General features: G+C 54.3%; 1 protein-coding gene and 1 long non-coding RNA gene across 4 annotated transcripts; one reads left to right on the forward strand and one right to left on the reverse strand.

The window, feature by feature from the left end:
* The first annotated feature begins 1,209 nt into the window (after positions 1–1,209).
* ZSCAN10 (zinc finger and SCAN domain containing 10) lies at positions 1,210–5,602 on the forward strand. 2 transcript variants are annotated; one of them, XM_072753953.1, is made up of 5 exons: positions 1,210–1,654; positions 1,861–2,128; positions 2,321–2,394; positions 2,572–2,629; positions 3,572–5,602. In XM_072753953.1, exons 1-5 carry the CDS (start codon positions 1,259–1,261, stop codon positions 5,131–5,133), a joined length of 2,358 nt encoding a protein of 785 aa, XP_072610054.1. In that variant the 5' UTR covers positions 1,210–1,258; the 3' UTR covers positions 5,134–5,602. The 2 variants fall into 2 exon arrangements, with proteins under 2 accessions (XP_072610054.1, XP_025840699.1); XM_025984914.2 differs by lacking the exon at positions 1,861–2,128 and having other exon boundaries at positions 1,324–1,654.
* Positions 5,603–8,879: 3,277 nt separating this feature from the next.
* Positions 8,880–10,908, reverse strand: LOC140598136 (uncharacterized). 2 transcript variants are annotated; one of them, XR_012000261.1, is made up of 4 exons: positions 10,450–10,908; positions 10,040–10,066; positions 9,800–9,859; positions 8,880–9,416 (listed from the first exon to the last, which is right to left on the reverse strand). It is a non-coding gene; the product is annotated as an uncharacterized lncRNA (long non-coding RNA). The 2 variants fall into 2 exon arrangements; XR_012000260.1 differs by having other exon boundaries at positions 9,800–10,066.
* Between the last annotated feature and the right edge of the window lie 4,995 nt (positions 10,909–15,903).

Genomic DNA, 15,903 nt, shown 5'->3' on the forward strand with positions numbered 1-15,903 from the left:
CCTTAACGGATCATTTCACTTGTTTGGTTTTTTTTTTTAATTGTTTTTTTTTTTTTTTATGATAGTCACAGAGAGAGAGAGAGAGGCAGAGACACAGGCAGAGGGAGAAGCAGGCTCCATGCACCGGGAGCCCGACGTGGGATTCGATCCCGGGTCTCCAGGATCGCGCCCTGGGCCAAAGGCAGGCGCCAAACCGCTGCGCCACCCAGGGATCCCTCACTTGTTTGTTTTTAATTAATTATGTATGTATTTATTCGAGCGAGCGAGAGAGAGCACAAGTGGGAGAGGCAGAGGGAAAGGGAAAGAGAACCCCAAGCCAATTCTGTGACGAGTGCAGAGCCTCCAACCCACCCCCCAGATCATCGCCTGAGTCGAAACCAAGAGTCAGGTGCTCAGGCTCAACGGACTAGGCCATCCAGGAGCCCTATTCTCTCTTTTTTTTTTTTTTTTTTTTTTTTTAAGTGTTTTTTTTTTTAATTTTATTTATGATAGTCACAGAGAGAGAGAGAGAGAGGCAGAGACACAGGCAGAGGGAGAAGCAGGCTCCATGCACCGGGAGCCCGATGTGGGATTCGATCCCGGGTCTCCAGGATCGCGCCCTGGGCCAAAGGCAGGCGCCAAACCGCTGCGCCACCCAGGGATCCCTCTCTTTTTTTTTAATTGAATAAATTTGATGTATAACACTGTGTACCTTAAAGATGCACAGCCTGGTACTTTGATACACTCAGGTATAATAGTATGACTGCTGGTGGAGTGCTACTTATCACACCACATAATTACAGCACACTATTGCCTGTATTCATCATATTGTGCATTAAATCTCTGGATTACTACTCCTAGTTACACGTTTGTACCGTAAACTCCATCACTCACCCACCACGCCCCTGTCCCTAGCAGTGCGAAGCTGGGAAAGTAGAGCTGGATCGCAGGCGATGGCCCGCTGGTGCAAGGGCCCACGTTTGGTGGTGCCGCATACTCCCTGTGGCCCAGCATCAAGAGGCAGGGAAACTAAACGGTCCTGTCTCAGGAATGCCAGTTTTGATCCCTGGGGGGAAGTGAACGTGGGGTTCTAAGTGCTGCAGGAGGGAACGTAGAGCCAGAACAGTGTTCTCTGCCTGTCAACATCCTGCTCTCTGAGCCATTACCTCTGACCAACGGGAGAACGGATTCTCGTGAAGGTCACACCGTTAGGCATTTCTTATACCACAGGTGCCACCCGAGAGGGACCAGCTGCCGTGAGCCGTCCCCCAGCTGAAAGATGCCTGAGGAGCCCGTCCCGGCCACCCGGGAGCCAGAGCAGCTTGGAGCCGTCAAACTGGAAGAAGAGGACGCCGCTGGGCAGGAGGACCTCCAGCACGCCCAGGCCAGGCCCCGGCCCGAGGTGGCTCACCAGCTCTTCAGATGCTTCCAGTACCAGGAGGACATGGGCCCGAGGGCGTCCCTGAGCCGGCTCCGCGAGCTGTGCCACCACTGGCTGCGGCCGGCCCTGCACACCAAGAAGCAGATCTTGGAGCTGCTGGTGCTGGAGCAGTTCCTGAGCGTGCTGCCCCCGCACCTCCTGGCTCGGCTCCAGGGCCAGCAACTCCGGGACGGCGAGGAGGTGGTGCTGCTGCTGGAGGGCATCCAGAGGGAGCCTGGCACCGTGGCGCCCCTGGTAAGAGGTGGGGGTCAGGAGGGCCGGACGGCGGGTAGGGAGACGGGGACCTCAGTGCACCCCATTTCCCTCCCTCTGCTAATTCCTTTCTAACCTCCTAACTCCTCTGACTCCCACCCTTCCTTGGTCGCATTTCCCTTGGGAGTCAGTAGGACGCGGATTATCCCCCTGGCCTGCCTGTCGTCTAACAGATGTATTTTGAACAGGATTTTAGTTTTAATACTGGCAAGAACTGTCCCCGTGCAGACATTGCTCTGGAGGGACAGGGAGGCTCTTCCCAGGTCTCCAGTCACAGCCCCAAAAAGGAAGTGCCCTCAGAAGGAACTGCAGCCCTGGAGCCACCAAAGGAACCCCCGCCATCCCAGCCAGGGCCCTCCAAGCCTGCTGAGCTGGAGACCTGGAGACACCCCCCTAGTTCCAAGCAACCCCTGAGCCCAGGTCCCAAGATGACATTCCAAGTCCTGCAGGAGACTGGTGAGGAGCTGGTATCCTAGGAAGGTGGGAGCTAGGAAGCCCAGTATGTGCGGGTGGGGTGAGAAGGAGGCAGCCTCCCTCTCTGACAGGGATGGGAGGCAGCTAATGTCCCCCTAGGGGCCCTGGCAGCAGGTGCACTCCCCGTAGCCACGTGGAGGGTAAATCTGGCTTCTAATAGCTCTTTCTCCTCAGTGCTGACAGTCCCCCAGGGCCCTGTCCTATGGCTGGAAGAAAACTCTCGAGATCAGGAGCTGGCAGCTGTGCTGGTGAGCTGGACTGCTACCCTCACCCCAGATGGTTCTTATGCCCTGGTTGCCCTCAGCCTCTGCGTTGTAGCAAATTCATGTCTTCCTTAATTTAAACCTTAACAGCTCTTCATCCCCCTTGGGTCATAGAGCCCCATTCTCTGTCACCAAGGGTCTCTGCCCATCCTTTTGTTACAGGAGTCTCTGACCTTTGAAGATGTCCCAGCAAAGAAGGCCTGGCCCACACACCCTCTGGGTAAGAGGCCCTTCTGGCTTAACAACCACTGCTCGCTCTTTCTGTTTCAGGAGTGGTCAATGAAGCTCAGGTCCTACCTGACTTTTTGGCCTCTTTGCCTAAAAATGGGCTATTTGGGGGGCACCTGAGTGGCTCAGTCAGTTAGGCGGCTGCCTTCAGCTCAGGTCACGATCTCAGAGCCTCTGCTCAGGGGGGGAGTCTGCTTCTTCCTCTGCCCCTTCCTCCTGCACTCATGCGCTTGTGCTCTTTCTCTCAAATAAATAAATAAAATCTTTAAAAATATATAAAAATAAAAATGGGCTATTTCGATGTGGATTCATTCATTTCTTCCTTCATTAGTTATTCATTTATTTTAGAGGCTCATTGCGTCTGAATTAATCATCAACCCTGTTAACTTTGAGTATTTATTTATTTATTTATTTATTTATTTATTTATTTATATGAGAGAGAGAACACAAGCAGAGGGGAAAGCAGGCAGAGGGAAAGGGAGAAGCAGGCTCCCCGCTGAGCAGAGAGCCCAACCCAGGGCTTCATCCCAAGACCCTGAGATCAGGAGATGAGCCGAAGGCAGACACTTAAGTGACTGAGCCAGTCAGGTGCCCCTAACTTTGAGCTTTTAAAGTGGATAGTCATTGGGGCACCTGGGTGGCTCAGTGGGTTAAACTTCCAACTGACCTCAGCTCAGGTCTTGATCTCAGGCTAGTGAGTTCAAGCCCCCATTTAGGCTCCACACTGAGCAGGGAACCTACTTTAAAAAAAAAAAAAAAGTGGTTACTATAGAAAACTTTTTGTTGTCTGTCTGTTAAACCCTCACCTTCTGTGCACCTCCCAGCTTTGCAGGATCCCAGGTTTCTTTCTGCTTTGAGACCTTGAGGTTCAAGGCGATTCCTGGGAGCATCTAGGAATAGGCTTGCCCATCTCCGTTTTCTGCTTCTTTCCTAGGGTTTGAAAATGGAACCCCAGATGAGGAGTTTAAAGAAGAGCCCAAAGGGGTTGCCTGGCCCATTGGCATCTCAACAGAGGCCGGGGCAGATGTTCCTGGGGCGGCAGAAGAGCCCCACGGTCAGCTGCTGGGGCCGGCCCCTGAAGTGAGTGGCACCGGTGAAGGAGGGTCCCCTCCCGACAAGAGTGGCATTCTGGAAGTCAAAGTGGCGGGGGGCACCTCCAGGTCGGAACCAGAGATGAAATTCATCTGCACAGACTGCGGCGTGAGCTTCCGACAGCTGGCCCGCCTGGAGGCGCACCAGCTGCGGTCTCACCCCAGCGCTCGCTCCTTCCCGTGCCAGTGCTGCGGCAAGAGCTTCGGCCGCAGCTCCATCCTCAAGCTGCACATGCGCACGCACACGGACGAGCGGCCGCACGCCTGCCACCTCTGCGGCCACCGCTTCCGCCAGAGCTCACACCTGAACAAACACCTGCAGACGCACACCTCGGAGCCCGCCTTCCTGTGTGCGGAGTGTGGGCAGGGCTTCCAGCGCCGTGCCCACCTCATGCAGCACCTGCTGGCACACGCCCAGGACCGCGAGTCCCCGCGCGTCCCCGAGCCCAAGCCCGAAGCGCGCGAGCCGTCTGTCGTCCTGTGCTCTCACTGTGGCCAAACCTTCCAGCGCCGCTCCAGCCTCAAGCGCCACCTGCGGATCCACGCCAAGGACAAGGGCCACCAGTGCTCCGAGTGCTCGGGCAGCCTGCGCCCCGGCCCCGAGCGCAGGCCCTATGTGTGTGGCGACTGCGGCAAGGCCTTCCGGCGCAGCGAGCACCTGGGGGCCCACCGGCGCGTGCACACGGGGGAGCGGCCCTTCGCCTGCCAGGTCTGCGGCCGCAGCTTCAGCCAGAGCTCGCAGCTGGTCTGCCACCAGAGGGTGCACACAGGCGAGAAGCCCTACAGCTGCCCCCACTGCGGGAAGCGCTTCGTGCGGCGGGCGGGTCTCGCGCGCCACCTCCTGACCCACGGCGGCCCGAGGCCCCACCATTGCACCCAGTGCGGCAAGACCTTCAGCCAGACGCAGGACCTCGCCCGCCACCGGCGCAGCCACACGGGCGAGAAGCCCTGCCGCTGCAGCGAGTGCGGCGAGGGCTTCAGCCAGAGCGCCCACCTGGCGCGCCACCAGCGCATCCACACCGGGGAGAAGCCCCACGCCTGTGACACCTGCGGCTACCGCTTCCGAAACAGCTCCAACCTGGCCCGCCACCGCCGCAGCCACACCGGCGAGCGGCCCTACAGCTGCCCGACTTGCGGCCGCAGCTTCCGGCGCAACGCGCACCTGCAGCGGCACCTGGCCACCCACGGGGGCGCCGGCACGGAGGCGGCGTCCAGGCAGGCCGAGCCCCCCCAGGAGTGCCGGGAGTGCGGCAAGAGCTTCAGCCGCAGCTGTAATCTGCTGCGCCACATGCTGGTGCACACCGGCGCCAGGCCCTACTCGTGCGCACAGTGTGGCCGCAGCTTCAGCCGCAACTCCCACCTGCTGCGCCACCTGAGAACCCACGCCCGCGAGACGCTGTACTAGCCTCGCCTGGGTTCCGCCTGTCCCTCCCTGGTGTCCTGGGCCACCGCTCCGCCAACCCGCTGGTTCTTCCCTGGCCCCGGGGGTGCATCTCAAAGTGGCTAGAGTAACACAGCCTACTTGAAAAATGACTTATTTTTTCGAGGTCCATCCAAACGCTGTTACCGTCACCGCTGTGACAGGGATGCCTTTTCCCCTTCCCTACCCCTAGCACCTACCATAGTACTCAAGATAGAAGTAGGCCCGGAGGGAGTCCACCACCACCCCTACACCCAGAAAGGCCCAGAGTCGGGGGTGTGTGACAGGTGTGCCAGCTGTCAGAGCCAGCTGAGTAAGGCCAAGGAATGCCACCCTACAATTCTAACTTCTCTGGAGTCTTCCCCTAATCTGTGCTGTCCCATACAGTATCCTCTAGCCATATGTGGCAATTTAAATTAATTAAAATGGAATAAAATTAACATCCCAGATCCTGGCTTATTGTGGGAAACCTTGTTTTTGGAATGGAGGTACGACCAGTTCAAAGTGAAGATGCTAGCAGATGAAATGAAACCTGCCTAATGGCCAGGTATGGTCGTGGGCTGGAGACCCCTAACAACCCATAATCCTGTAAACCCAAACCTGGTTTGGCCAATTTCCCCTCCTTCTACCCACCAGACAATCTTGGCCTGTTCTCCACTCTAGAGGATAGATTTTTTTCCAGACTAGTAGACAGGTTTAAAATCATGTGACTTTTTTTTTTTTTTTTTTTTTTTTTTAAGATTTTATTTGTTTGGAGATGCCTGAGTGGCCCAGTGGTTGAGCATCTGCCTTTGACTCAGGTCGTGATCCCAGAGTCCTGGGATTGAGTCCCACATCCGGCTCCCCTCAGGGAGCCTGTTTCTCCCTCTGCCTAGGTCTCTGCCTCTCTGTCTTTCATGAATGAATAAATAAATAAAATCTTAAAAGAAAAGACTTTATTCAGGACACCTGGGTGGCTCAGCAGTTGAGTGTCTGCCTTTTTAGGTATCCCTAAAATCATGTGACTTCTAAGACTACAGGAAAGAGGGGTGCCTGGGTGGCTCAATGGTTGAGCATCTACCTTTGGCTCAGGGCATGATCCCGGGGTCCTGGGATCCAAATAAATCTTTTTAAAAAAGGCTACAGGAAAGAAAACAACCTCCCTCAACTACAGAATGCACACACACCCTTCCTGCTTCTGTCTGTGGCTTTTTACCCATACTCTATTTCTAGGTTGTCTTGTTCCTCCACCTAACACATAGCTGCTGTTGAGCAGATTCTTCGAATATAAAGTGAACTTGTCAACAGGGGCTCACAGGACTTGGGGAAACTCTGGCCCCAAATCTGGGAAAGTAGAGATGGTTCTTGGGCACAACTGAGTGGGAAACTCTGAGCCTGGGGAAGATCTATGCTTTTGGGGGTTGGGAGGAAAGTTGGATAGGGTAGAGAGAGTCACCAGATGTCGTAGAGGAAATCAGACTAATGGAAGACCTCAGAGAAGGAAATTTTTTGAGTCAACAAAGAATGAGAGTAAGGAACTGGGAGGACCCAGATCATTTGAAGGCTTTATTATTTCTTGAGTACCTACTATGTACTAGGGAATATGCTGGGCTATTGAGGAGAACAGGCCTGAAATAGAAGGGGGAGGCAGCCACAGAAGAACTGGGGGAAGGCCATCCCCAGCAGAGGGAACAGCATGTGCAAGCATCCTGAGCTACTGAGCAGGCAGCTGAAGAACACCGTCTATGGGGGAGCTCTGTAGGAACCTGATGACACAAATGGGGGCCTTATAGGCCAAGGTTAGTATATTTGTGATGGGAAGAGGGGAGGGTTTTAGACAGTGAGTTACTTCACTTTGCAATGAAATTGCTTTGACCCTGGTGCTAGATAGATTTGGCTTGAAAGAGCTAAAACCAGGGAGATCAATTAGAAGACCCTAGAAGCTGTCTAGGCTCCAGATGATGGTAAGCTTGATGGGGCCATGGGAGGCTGATGGCTTCAGCACAGGAGGAGGGTTTTGTCAAGGGAGTTCAGTGTGAAGTCATAAGATGAAGTGGCAGTTTGACACAGGGTCACTTGAAAATGCAGGGCAAAGATCTAGAACCTGGATGCTGACAGCAAGTAGGAAGAGAGGACATGGTCAAGGGGAAGTAAGTGCTGGATCAGGCCCTGGCACTGGGTGACCCCTTGGAGCTGGGGACCCAGGCATGAGATGGGCCTTCCAGTGTAAAAGGCTGTCAGAAGGTTCTCCTGAAAGTAAAAGAAGATGTGGGCTTGCACAGGCCTCTGTCAACAGGAACCCACATATTGGGGTGTCTTTTGACTTGGAAAGAAAGGGCCAGGGTCAATAAGTAACCCCTCGTCCTCTTCCTGCAGGTCAGGGTCTGTGAGCAAGCAGGGTCCTTGAAGATGATCAGGTTATGGTCTAGCCATTACCTCCGGCTGCACTCACAGGTGGCCCCCAGGGAGGTGATTTTTCTAAGAATCAAGAGTTTATTCCTATGATCCAAAGGGTCTGAAGAAGCTGGCGACAGAGAATTGGGACCCAGGGAATTGGGATGCTGAGTCACAGAAATGCCCCCAGACCTTGAGGTCCCTGGCTCCCAAGCCCCTTCCCACCTGGCCCGTTGTTCTTAGGGCCCTGGAGCCCCACCCCCCACCAGCTGCACCTCAGCTGCTGCCAGACAGTCTCAATGCAAAATCTATGTGCAGGGCCAGAGGCAGGAATTCAGTGGGGGATGGAGAAGCTTGGGGAAAGGGAGGTGGGGCTCGTTGAGGCTCAGTCAGTTTCGGATGAGGTCATCATCTCAGGAAGTCTAGTCCAGAATTGCTTTGGGCTCCAAACTCAGCAGATGAGAAAGAAACTCTCTGCCCCTCCCCACACACTCTTGCAGGCATGGGTATGTGCTATCTCCCTCTCTCATAAATAAATATTTAAAAAAAGAAAAAAGAAAAGAGGGATGCCTGGGTGGCTCAGTGGTTGGCCGCCTGCCTTCGACTCAGGTCTTGATCCCAGGATCTGGGTTCAAGTCCCGCGTCGGGGTCCCTGTGGGAAGCCTGCTTCTCCCTCTCCCTATGTCTCTGCCTCTCTCTCTCAGTTTGTGTCTCTCATTAATAAATAAATAAATCTTTAAAAAAAGAAAAGAAAAGAAATGATGAGTTGGCTGCACCCCTCCAGCCCTGGCCTCCTCTCCCCAGTTCCAGCATTTGTAGGCCCACACTAGGCCACAGGCCTGAGTGGCCTGTGGGCCTTTTGCCCTGCCCTAGGCCCTAGGCTGCCTTTCTGCAGGGCCCAGCCAGGGGTCCATCCTCCTTCCCCCTCCCTCCTTCTCTGTGCCCCCCAACCCAAAGTCTCTGATCTTGGAAGGTGAATGGAGTTTCCGTGGCCTGGGGAAGGATGAAGACCCAGGGCAGGAGATGAGGACTGAGAGCTCCTCAGGCCTGAGCTCCCTGCTGCTCCAGAAACAGATTCAGGGTCTACTATGCAGCAAGCAAGGCCATAACCTTCCAGTCCTCAGCACAAGTCCATGACCAGCTGTAACCAGTGTCCCATGTATAGATCAGATTAGAGAGGTCAAGAGACCCCAGCTCAGGTTCATGTGACACATGCCCCGGCCCCACGCCAACCACTGGGGACCCCTGGTCCCAACCCAACAAGCACCTGATTTGAGATTTGATTCAACCAACTTGGTTTTTTTTTTTTGAAAGATTTATTTATTTATTCATGAGATACAAAGAGAGAGGCAGAGACATAGGCAGAGGGAGAAGCAGGCTCCCTGCAGGGAGGGAGCCTGATGCAGGAGTCCGGGGAGGGGGGATTGTGATTCTGACCTGAGCCAAAGGCAGATGCTCAACCACTGAGCCACCCAGGTGCTTCATGATTCAAGCAGCTTTTATTAAGACACTAGAGCCAGAGCAATGGGTCAGACCTGGAGCAGGAGGCTGGCCAGGGGTGGGGAGCAGGGGGCTTAATCAGGCCTGCATGGTGCTCTTGAAGACCTGGGTCACACCATAGTAGAAATCCTGCAACACCTCCTGCAGAACACTGCATATGACCTCCACCACCCTGCAAAAGGTCTGTACGCCAGCAGCCATCTCCCGCACCCAGGCCAGTGCCAACTGCCACTTCTGGTGCAGGTAGCATAGCAGCCTTAGAACCTCAGGGCTTTGTCTTAAAAGCTCTCTTCTGGGTCACAGGCCTCTGGACCCTCCCCTTCCAGAACAGGGACAGAGGATCTGCAGACTCTGGAGCGCAATTCCATCCGCAGCGTCTCAGGAAGGGCAGGTTCCTGCAGGGGTGGGGTGGGGGCTGTTCAGGGTCCCCCCTGGGGGATGCAGCCCCAGGTCCAGTTTGTGGCCCTGGCTGAGGACTCTCAATCTTTGTGAGATTTTGGGAGACGGAAGCCTGCCAATGGAGGCTGCGGCTTTCCTGCCAACAGCGCCACACACGGGAGGACTCAGGCCCGGATTCCTCTCCGTGGCATAAAACACGGCGCTCGTGCATGCGTGTCGCTGCCCAGCGTCCGTGCCTAGCTCACATGTGGAACTGAGGCCGGGCCGGGAGGTTGCCACCTCCCATCCTGGGGGCATCCGTTCACACCCCCACCCCCTCAGGACAGGTGGGGATGGGGAGGGGAAGCAAGGAGGGCCGCAGTGGGCACGTCCCGCTCACCTCACTGTTGCTCTGGTAGTGCAGATCCACAGTGTTGATCAAGGCCTCATTGATGCTGTCCTGGGGAGGGGTGGGTGGGAGCTGCAGCCCTGCTCCTGCCCCTGCGGTCTTGCAGTCCCTCTGGGGCCTCCAGGGGTCCAGGTGAGTCCCCAGGGAGCTAGGAGCTCAGACCCAATGACATGGCTGAGCACCACCCCAGGGGCTAAGCTTTGGTAGGGGGCCGAGGCCCAAAACTCTCACCTCCAGGTCCATCAGCGCTAACTGCTCCTGTTGGGTAGAAGCCACACCAGTTAAAACCTCCCAGCTTCTCCCACACTGTTTGATCCCCAAGCCCCAGCCTGTTCCCTATGCACCGGTCCCCAGTAACTGGCTCCAGCCCTGGGGCTCTGGGGACCAGGCATCTGGCATCCCTGCCTGTCATCAACATGCCCAGTGACTCAGATGCCTTCCTAAGCCCCCCTGGGCCCCGGCATTCCTCACCTGGGCACACACACCTGCCACACAGGTGTGAACTGAGAGTATTTCTCTGCGGCGGAAGGAACGAGGAAGCCTGGGGCAGCATGTCCTGTTCCCCATCATCACCATCACCGTGAAACCAGCCACCCATGCCAAATCGGAGGGAACACGGGAGTGGGGGCACGGTGACCCACCTGTTCTTGTCCTTCTGGTTGATCTCGATTTTGGTCGCAGAAATCATCTACCACCCTGTGCTGTGAGGAGAGGAGAGGCAGAGATGGGAGAGACCCGGTCCTTCTCCCTCAGGGTCCCAGGTCCACCCGCAGGGCCCCGACGCCCCTCACTCCCCCAACCACACGTCGGGAAGAGCTTCTTACCAATTGGATACATAGAATTTCCATGGGAGTTCTGCATCTCTGTGGGGTAACAGTGACATCCAGGCTTGCGTGACCTTGCCACCCCCACCCGTGTGTTGTACACAAGCACATGTACACACACGCAGAGGTAGGAACATTGCTGTGGAGAGTGCAGGGTGGACCGGGGCCCCCGGTTACCTGACCCTCTCTGTCCCTTCGGTTGGTGGAGGGGAGGACAGGTGGTGGCATCTGGTCCTCCGAGGCAGTGACAGAGACACGCCTGTGGCCAGCAGCTCTTCCTGACTGCTGACTTTTTTTTTTATTCGTGAGAGACACAGAGAGATAGAGAGATGAGAGACAGAGACACAGGCAGAGGGAGAAGCAGGCTCCATGCAGGGAGCCCGATGGGGACTCGATCCCGGGACCCCGAGATCACACCCTGGGCCAAAGGCAGGCGCTGAACCGCTGAGCCACCTGGGCTGCGCATGACTGCTGACTTTGAAGACCTCTCTGGGCTGCCCACACTCCTGGCTTGACCCCCGGCAGTGCCAGGTCCCCCAGACCCCCCTCACCAGGCTCTACCTGAGGGCGAACCGTGGTGCTGGCTTCCGCGGCCCCGGGGAATCAGGCATCTGTCCCAAGGCATCTGTCCACACGCTTTTTCAGTCGGTGATCCTGTCAGCCCGTTGTCACATGAAATGGGGCAAAAGAAGGACCCAACGGGCCGGTGGGAACAATTTGCTCTCCAACCCATCCTCCCAGACTGGGCCTGGCCACCGAGCCTGGGGTCATTCCCTATCCCATTGCCACAAGGCCAGGAGACGCCTGGAGCATCTGGTCAAACTTGTGGTAGCGGGAGACCGGTAGGGTGTAGGGGAGGCTACAGGGCACCCCGAAAGGAAGGAATAGACACAGAGGCTGATTCAGGTCCTGGGCTGCAGGTCCAGGCATCTGAGAGGAATTTGAAAACTTTGCAGGATGGGGTGCCTGGCGGGGCTCAGTGATTGACAGTCTGCCTTGGGCTTAGGTTGTGATCCTGGGGTCCCAGGATCGAGTGCCGCATCGGGGTCCCTGCATGGAGCCTGCTTCTCCCTCTGCCTGTGTCTCTGCCTCTCCCTGTGTCTCTCATGAATAAATAAATAAATAAAATCTTAAAAGGAAACCAAAACCAACTTGCAGGATAGCACTGCCCCCCACCCCTCAGGTTTCTAGGGTATAGAGTCTTTGGGGATTGGTGCTTTTTCTGGCCCTCTGGACCTTCCATCCTCCAGCTGCCCCACAAACATGTGGTGTCTAACTCCTAGAGTAACTGCTTGTCCCATAGCTTGCGCTGTTCTCAGTGTTCCTCACACACACACAGAGCTGCCCCCATAGCTCACCCAGACAGAAAATCACCCACAATCAGGACTTGCTGTATAAAGTGAATGACTCAGAACAAAATGAGACTGTGAGTTTTTTTTGTCAACAATTACTTAGAATTTCCAGATGGTGAGGGCAGAGATTCGACCAAACAAGGTCAGGGTCATTATGAGACTGGGGCCCTGTTGAGAGCCTCAGACTCCTGCCTCCCCAGTGGGATACCCCACTGGCCCCAGAGAATGGGACAGAGCCAGGTGCATGTGGAGGGATCAGCAGGCCTGGGGCCAGCGCAGTGGGAGGGAGGGATGCTCTGCAGGGAAGTGGTTCCCGCATGACCCCCTTCCCCTCCCGCCCCCTCCCCCCCCAACTCCTACCACCACCATCACCCAGACATACCACCTCCCACCCCCCCATCCCCCCACCCCCACCTGCCGCTCTAGCTCACGTTGGCCAAGTGCATGGTTTGATCTTTCAGGGCTCCAGGGGCTATGACCTGAAGGGGAGGAACACATGTTAGGAAAAGACTCCAGGGGCTATGACCTGAAGGGGAGGAACACATGTTAGGAAAAGAGAAGCGGCCCAACTGCCACCCCCACAGAAAGTCCCCTTGGCTGCAGCTCCCTCCCCGGCCTCCACTGAGCCAGTTACCTTCTTGTATTTTCTCCAGCCGTGGTTGGAGCTCTAGAGAGAGCCGCTCTTTTAAGAGGTTGGAGGTGGGGGATCCCTGGGTGGCGCAGCGGTTTGGCGCCTGCCTTTGGCCCAGGGCGTGATCTGATCCTGGAGACCCGGGATCGAATCCCATGTCAGGCTCCCAGTGCATGGAGCCTGCTTCTCCCTCTGCCTGTGTCTCTGCCTCTCTCTCTCTCTCTGTGTGTGTGTGACTATCATAAATAAATAAAAATTTAAAAAAATAATAAAGTGTTTAAAAAAAATAAAGACATAATGCAATACCACTGCATTAAAAAAAAAAAAAGAGGTTGGAGGTGGGAGGGAGGAGGGAGGGGGGCGGGATTAGGGAGGGTGGAGCCTATCCTAAAGGGCAAGATATGGGGATGTTAGTGTTTGTGTGTGTGTGTGTCTGTGTGACACACAGACATGGAAGCAAAGGTCAGACAGGAACACTGAGGGGCCTCGGTGGGGGTGGGCATGGCCCTTGCTGTGGCCCCTCCACTCTCTGAGCCCATGGGTCCCTGCAGGGGTGGCTGGAGAGGAGCCTATCTGCCAGGGGACAGGGTAAAGCCCCCAGGAGAGGTTCAGGATGGCTTACTGTCGACCTAGGCCCAGCTGACCAGGCTATCCTGACCTCCCCTGAGGCCTGGGGTAGGTAGGTGGGTGTCATGGTCCTGCAACCCTCGGGCACCCATGCAGGGGGCCTCCAGATCCTGGCCAGGCCCTCGGGGGTCCTCTCACACAGCCAGGCTCACCCTCTGCTCTTCCCTCACCCCACTCCGGGACCAAAGCCCCTCAGCCTCTGCTGCCCTCTCTATTGTGTCCCGGGGCTGGCACAACAAAGTACCTCCTTCTGGGTTCCTATACAGAAATGTATTCTCTCCCAGTTCTGGAGGCTGGAAGTAGAAATCAAGGTATCCCTTCTGAGGGCCTTGGGGGAAGGTCCTGTCTCCCAGACCTGCATACAACCGTCTCCATGTCCAAGTCCTTGTCCTTGTATGCATGCCTGTCCTCTAATCTCCCATTTTTTATAGGGAGATTGGATTAGGGCCTATCCAATGGCCTCATTACCTTGATTCCCTCTATAAAGACCCTATCTTCAAATCAGGTTGCATTCTGAGGTGCTGGGGGTAAGGACTTCAACATATGAGTTTGGGGGGACACAACTCAGCCCCTAATACCGTCAAAGAGGACCTGGGCTCCTAGGGGGCCACCAGAAGAACAGAACTGTACTGTACATTTCCTCAGTGAAAGTCTCACTTGCATTAACTAGACCTCAGCTAGTGTCTCCCCACCCCCTAGGAGCCCATCAAGCACACCTAGGAGTCCAAACCCTTCCCTGAGCCATCTATAAATTCCAGATGGGAAGACAGAAGACAGCTGCTCCTGCTTCACCTACCTGTAATATTTCTGGGCTTCAACTGGGAAAGCCTGGCTCCCTGATCCCATGGAACAGTTGGCCCCTCCACAACTGGCTCACAAAGACTACTGTCTGAAGGTATTTTTGCTTCATTGAGGACTCTACCATTCTCTTTACAGCTCCAGTGAGAAATAATTCACATACAATTCACCCATTAAAGTGGATGACTTCTGGCAAATTGAACCCCAATAATAAATAAATAAATAAATAAATAAATAAATAAATAAATAAATAACTCAATGCACAGAACTGTTCCACCTTCACCACAACCAATTTTGGAAGATTTTCATTACCTCAAATAGAAATCCTCTACCCATTAGCCAGAACTTCCCAATCCCCAAACCCCATCCCCACTAGTCCTAGGTAGCCCCTCATCTACTATCCATCCCCGGGTTTTCCTGTTCTAGAGATTTCATATAAATAGAATCACATGGAAATGGTCACACTCATGTGACCTTTTGTATCTGGCTTCTTGCACTTAGCACAGTATTTTCGATCCATCTGAGTGGCGATATCAATCAGAACTTCATTCCTGGAACACCAGCAGTTGAGCATCTGCTTTTGGCTCAGGGCATGATCCTGGGATCCAGGATGAGTCCCGCATCAGGCTCCCTGCTGGGATCCTGTTTATGTCTCTACTTCTCTCTGTCTCTCATGAATAAATAAATAAATCTTTATTTTTTTAAAACATTTTATTTATTTATTCATGAGAGACACACAGAGAGAGAGTGAGACAGGCAGAGACACAGGCAGAGGGAGAAGCAGGCCCCATGCAGGGAGCCCGACGTGTGACTTGATCCCTGGTCTCCAGGATCACGCCCCAGGCTGAAGGAGGCACCAAACCGCTGAGCCACCTGGGCTGCCCCTAAATAAATCTTTAAAAAAGAAAAGAAACTTCTTTCCTTTTGATGGCTGAGAAATTTGTGCTGCATGGATATGCCACCTTATGCATCCTTTCACCTATTGCTGGGATGCTTGGGTTGTTTCTACCTTTCAGTTATTATCAGTCTTGCTGCTGTAAACATGTATGTACATGTTTCTTTCTTTCTTTTTTAAAGATTTTATTTGTTTATTCATGAGAGACAGAGAGAGAGAGAGGCAGAGACACAGGCAGAGGGAGAAGCTGGCTTCTCTAGGGGAACCCGATGCGGAACTCGATCCTGGGACTCCTGGACCATGCCCTGAGCCGAAGGCAGACGCTCAACCACTGAGCCACCGGCGTCCCTATGTACTAATTTCTGTGTAGAAATTGATTCTTCCTTCTTCCTTCCTTGGGTGGAGACACCGATGAGAGGAATGGCTGGTTCATATGGTAACTATGGTTTCAACTTTTAAGAAAGCACAAATTTCCCAGCAGCAGTAGTATACGAGGGTTCTGATTTCTCCACATGCTGATCAACACTTGGTGTCACTTTGAGCCTAGCCACCCACCCTATTGGGTGTGAAATTCTATCCCAGTGTGGTTTTGATTTGCATTCTCCTTAGGACTAGTCAGGTGGAGCATCTTTCCATGTGCTTATTGACCACTTGTGTATCCTCCTTGGAGAAATGTCTGTTCTGATGCTTTGCTCATTTTTATTTTTTAAAAGATTTTATTTATTTACTATAGAGAGGGGGGAGCGTATGAGAGAGAGAGAGATCACAAGCGGGGGTGGGGGGGAGGTTGAGGGAGAAGCAGACTCTCCTCTGTACAGAGAGCCTGATGCAGGACTCAATCCCAGGACTCTGAGATCATGGTCTGGGCCTAAGACAGACGCTAAAAAAAAAAAAAAAAAAAAAAGACAGACGCTTAACCAATTGAGCCACCCAGGTGCCCCCTTTGCCAATTTTTAAACTGGGTTATT

The sequence above is a fragment of the Vulpes vulpes genome, chromosome 3 (assembly GCF_048418805.1).
Source record: "Vulpes vulpes isolate BD-2025 chromosome 3, VulVul3, whole genome shotgun sequence".
In the NCBI taxonomy this organism is placed as follows: domain Eukaryota; kingdom Metazoa; phylum Chordata; class Mammalia; order Carnivora; family Canidae; genus Vulpes; species Vulpes vulpes.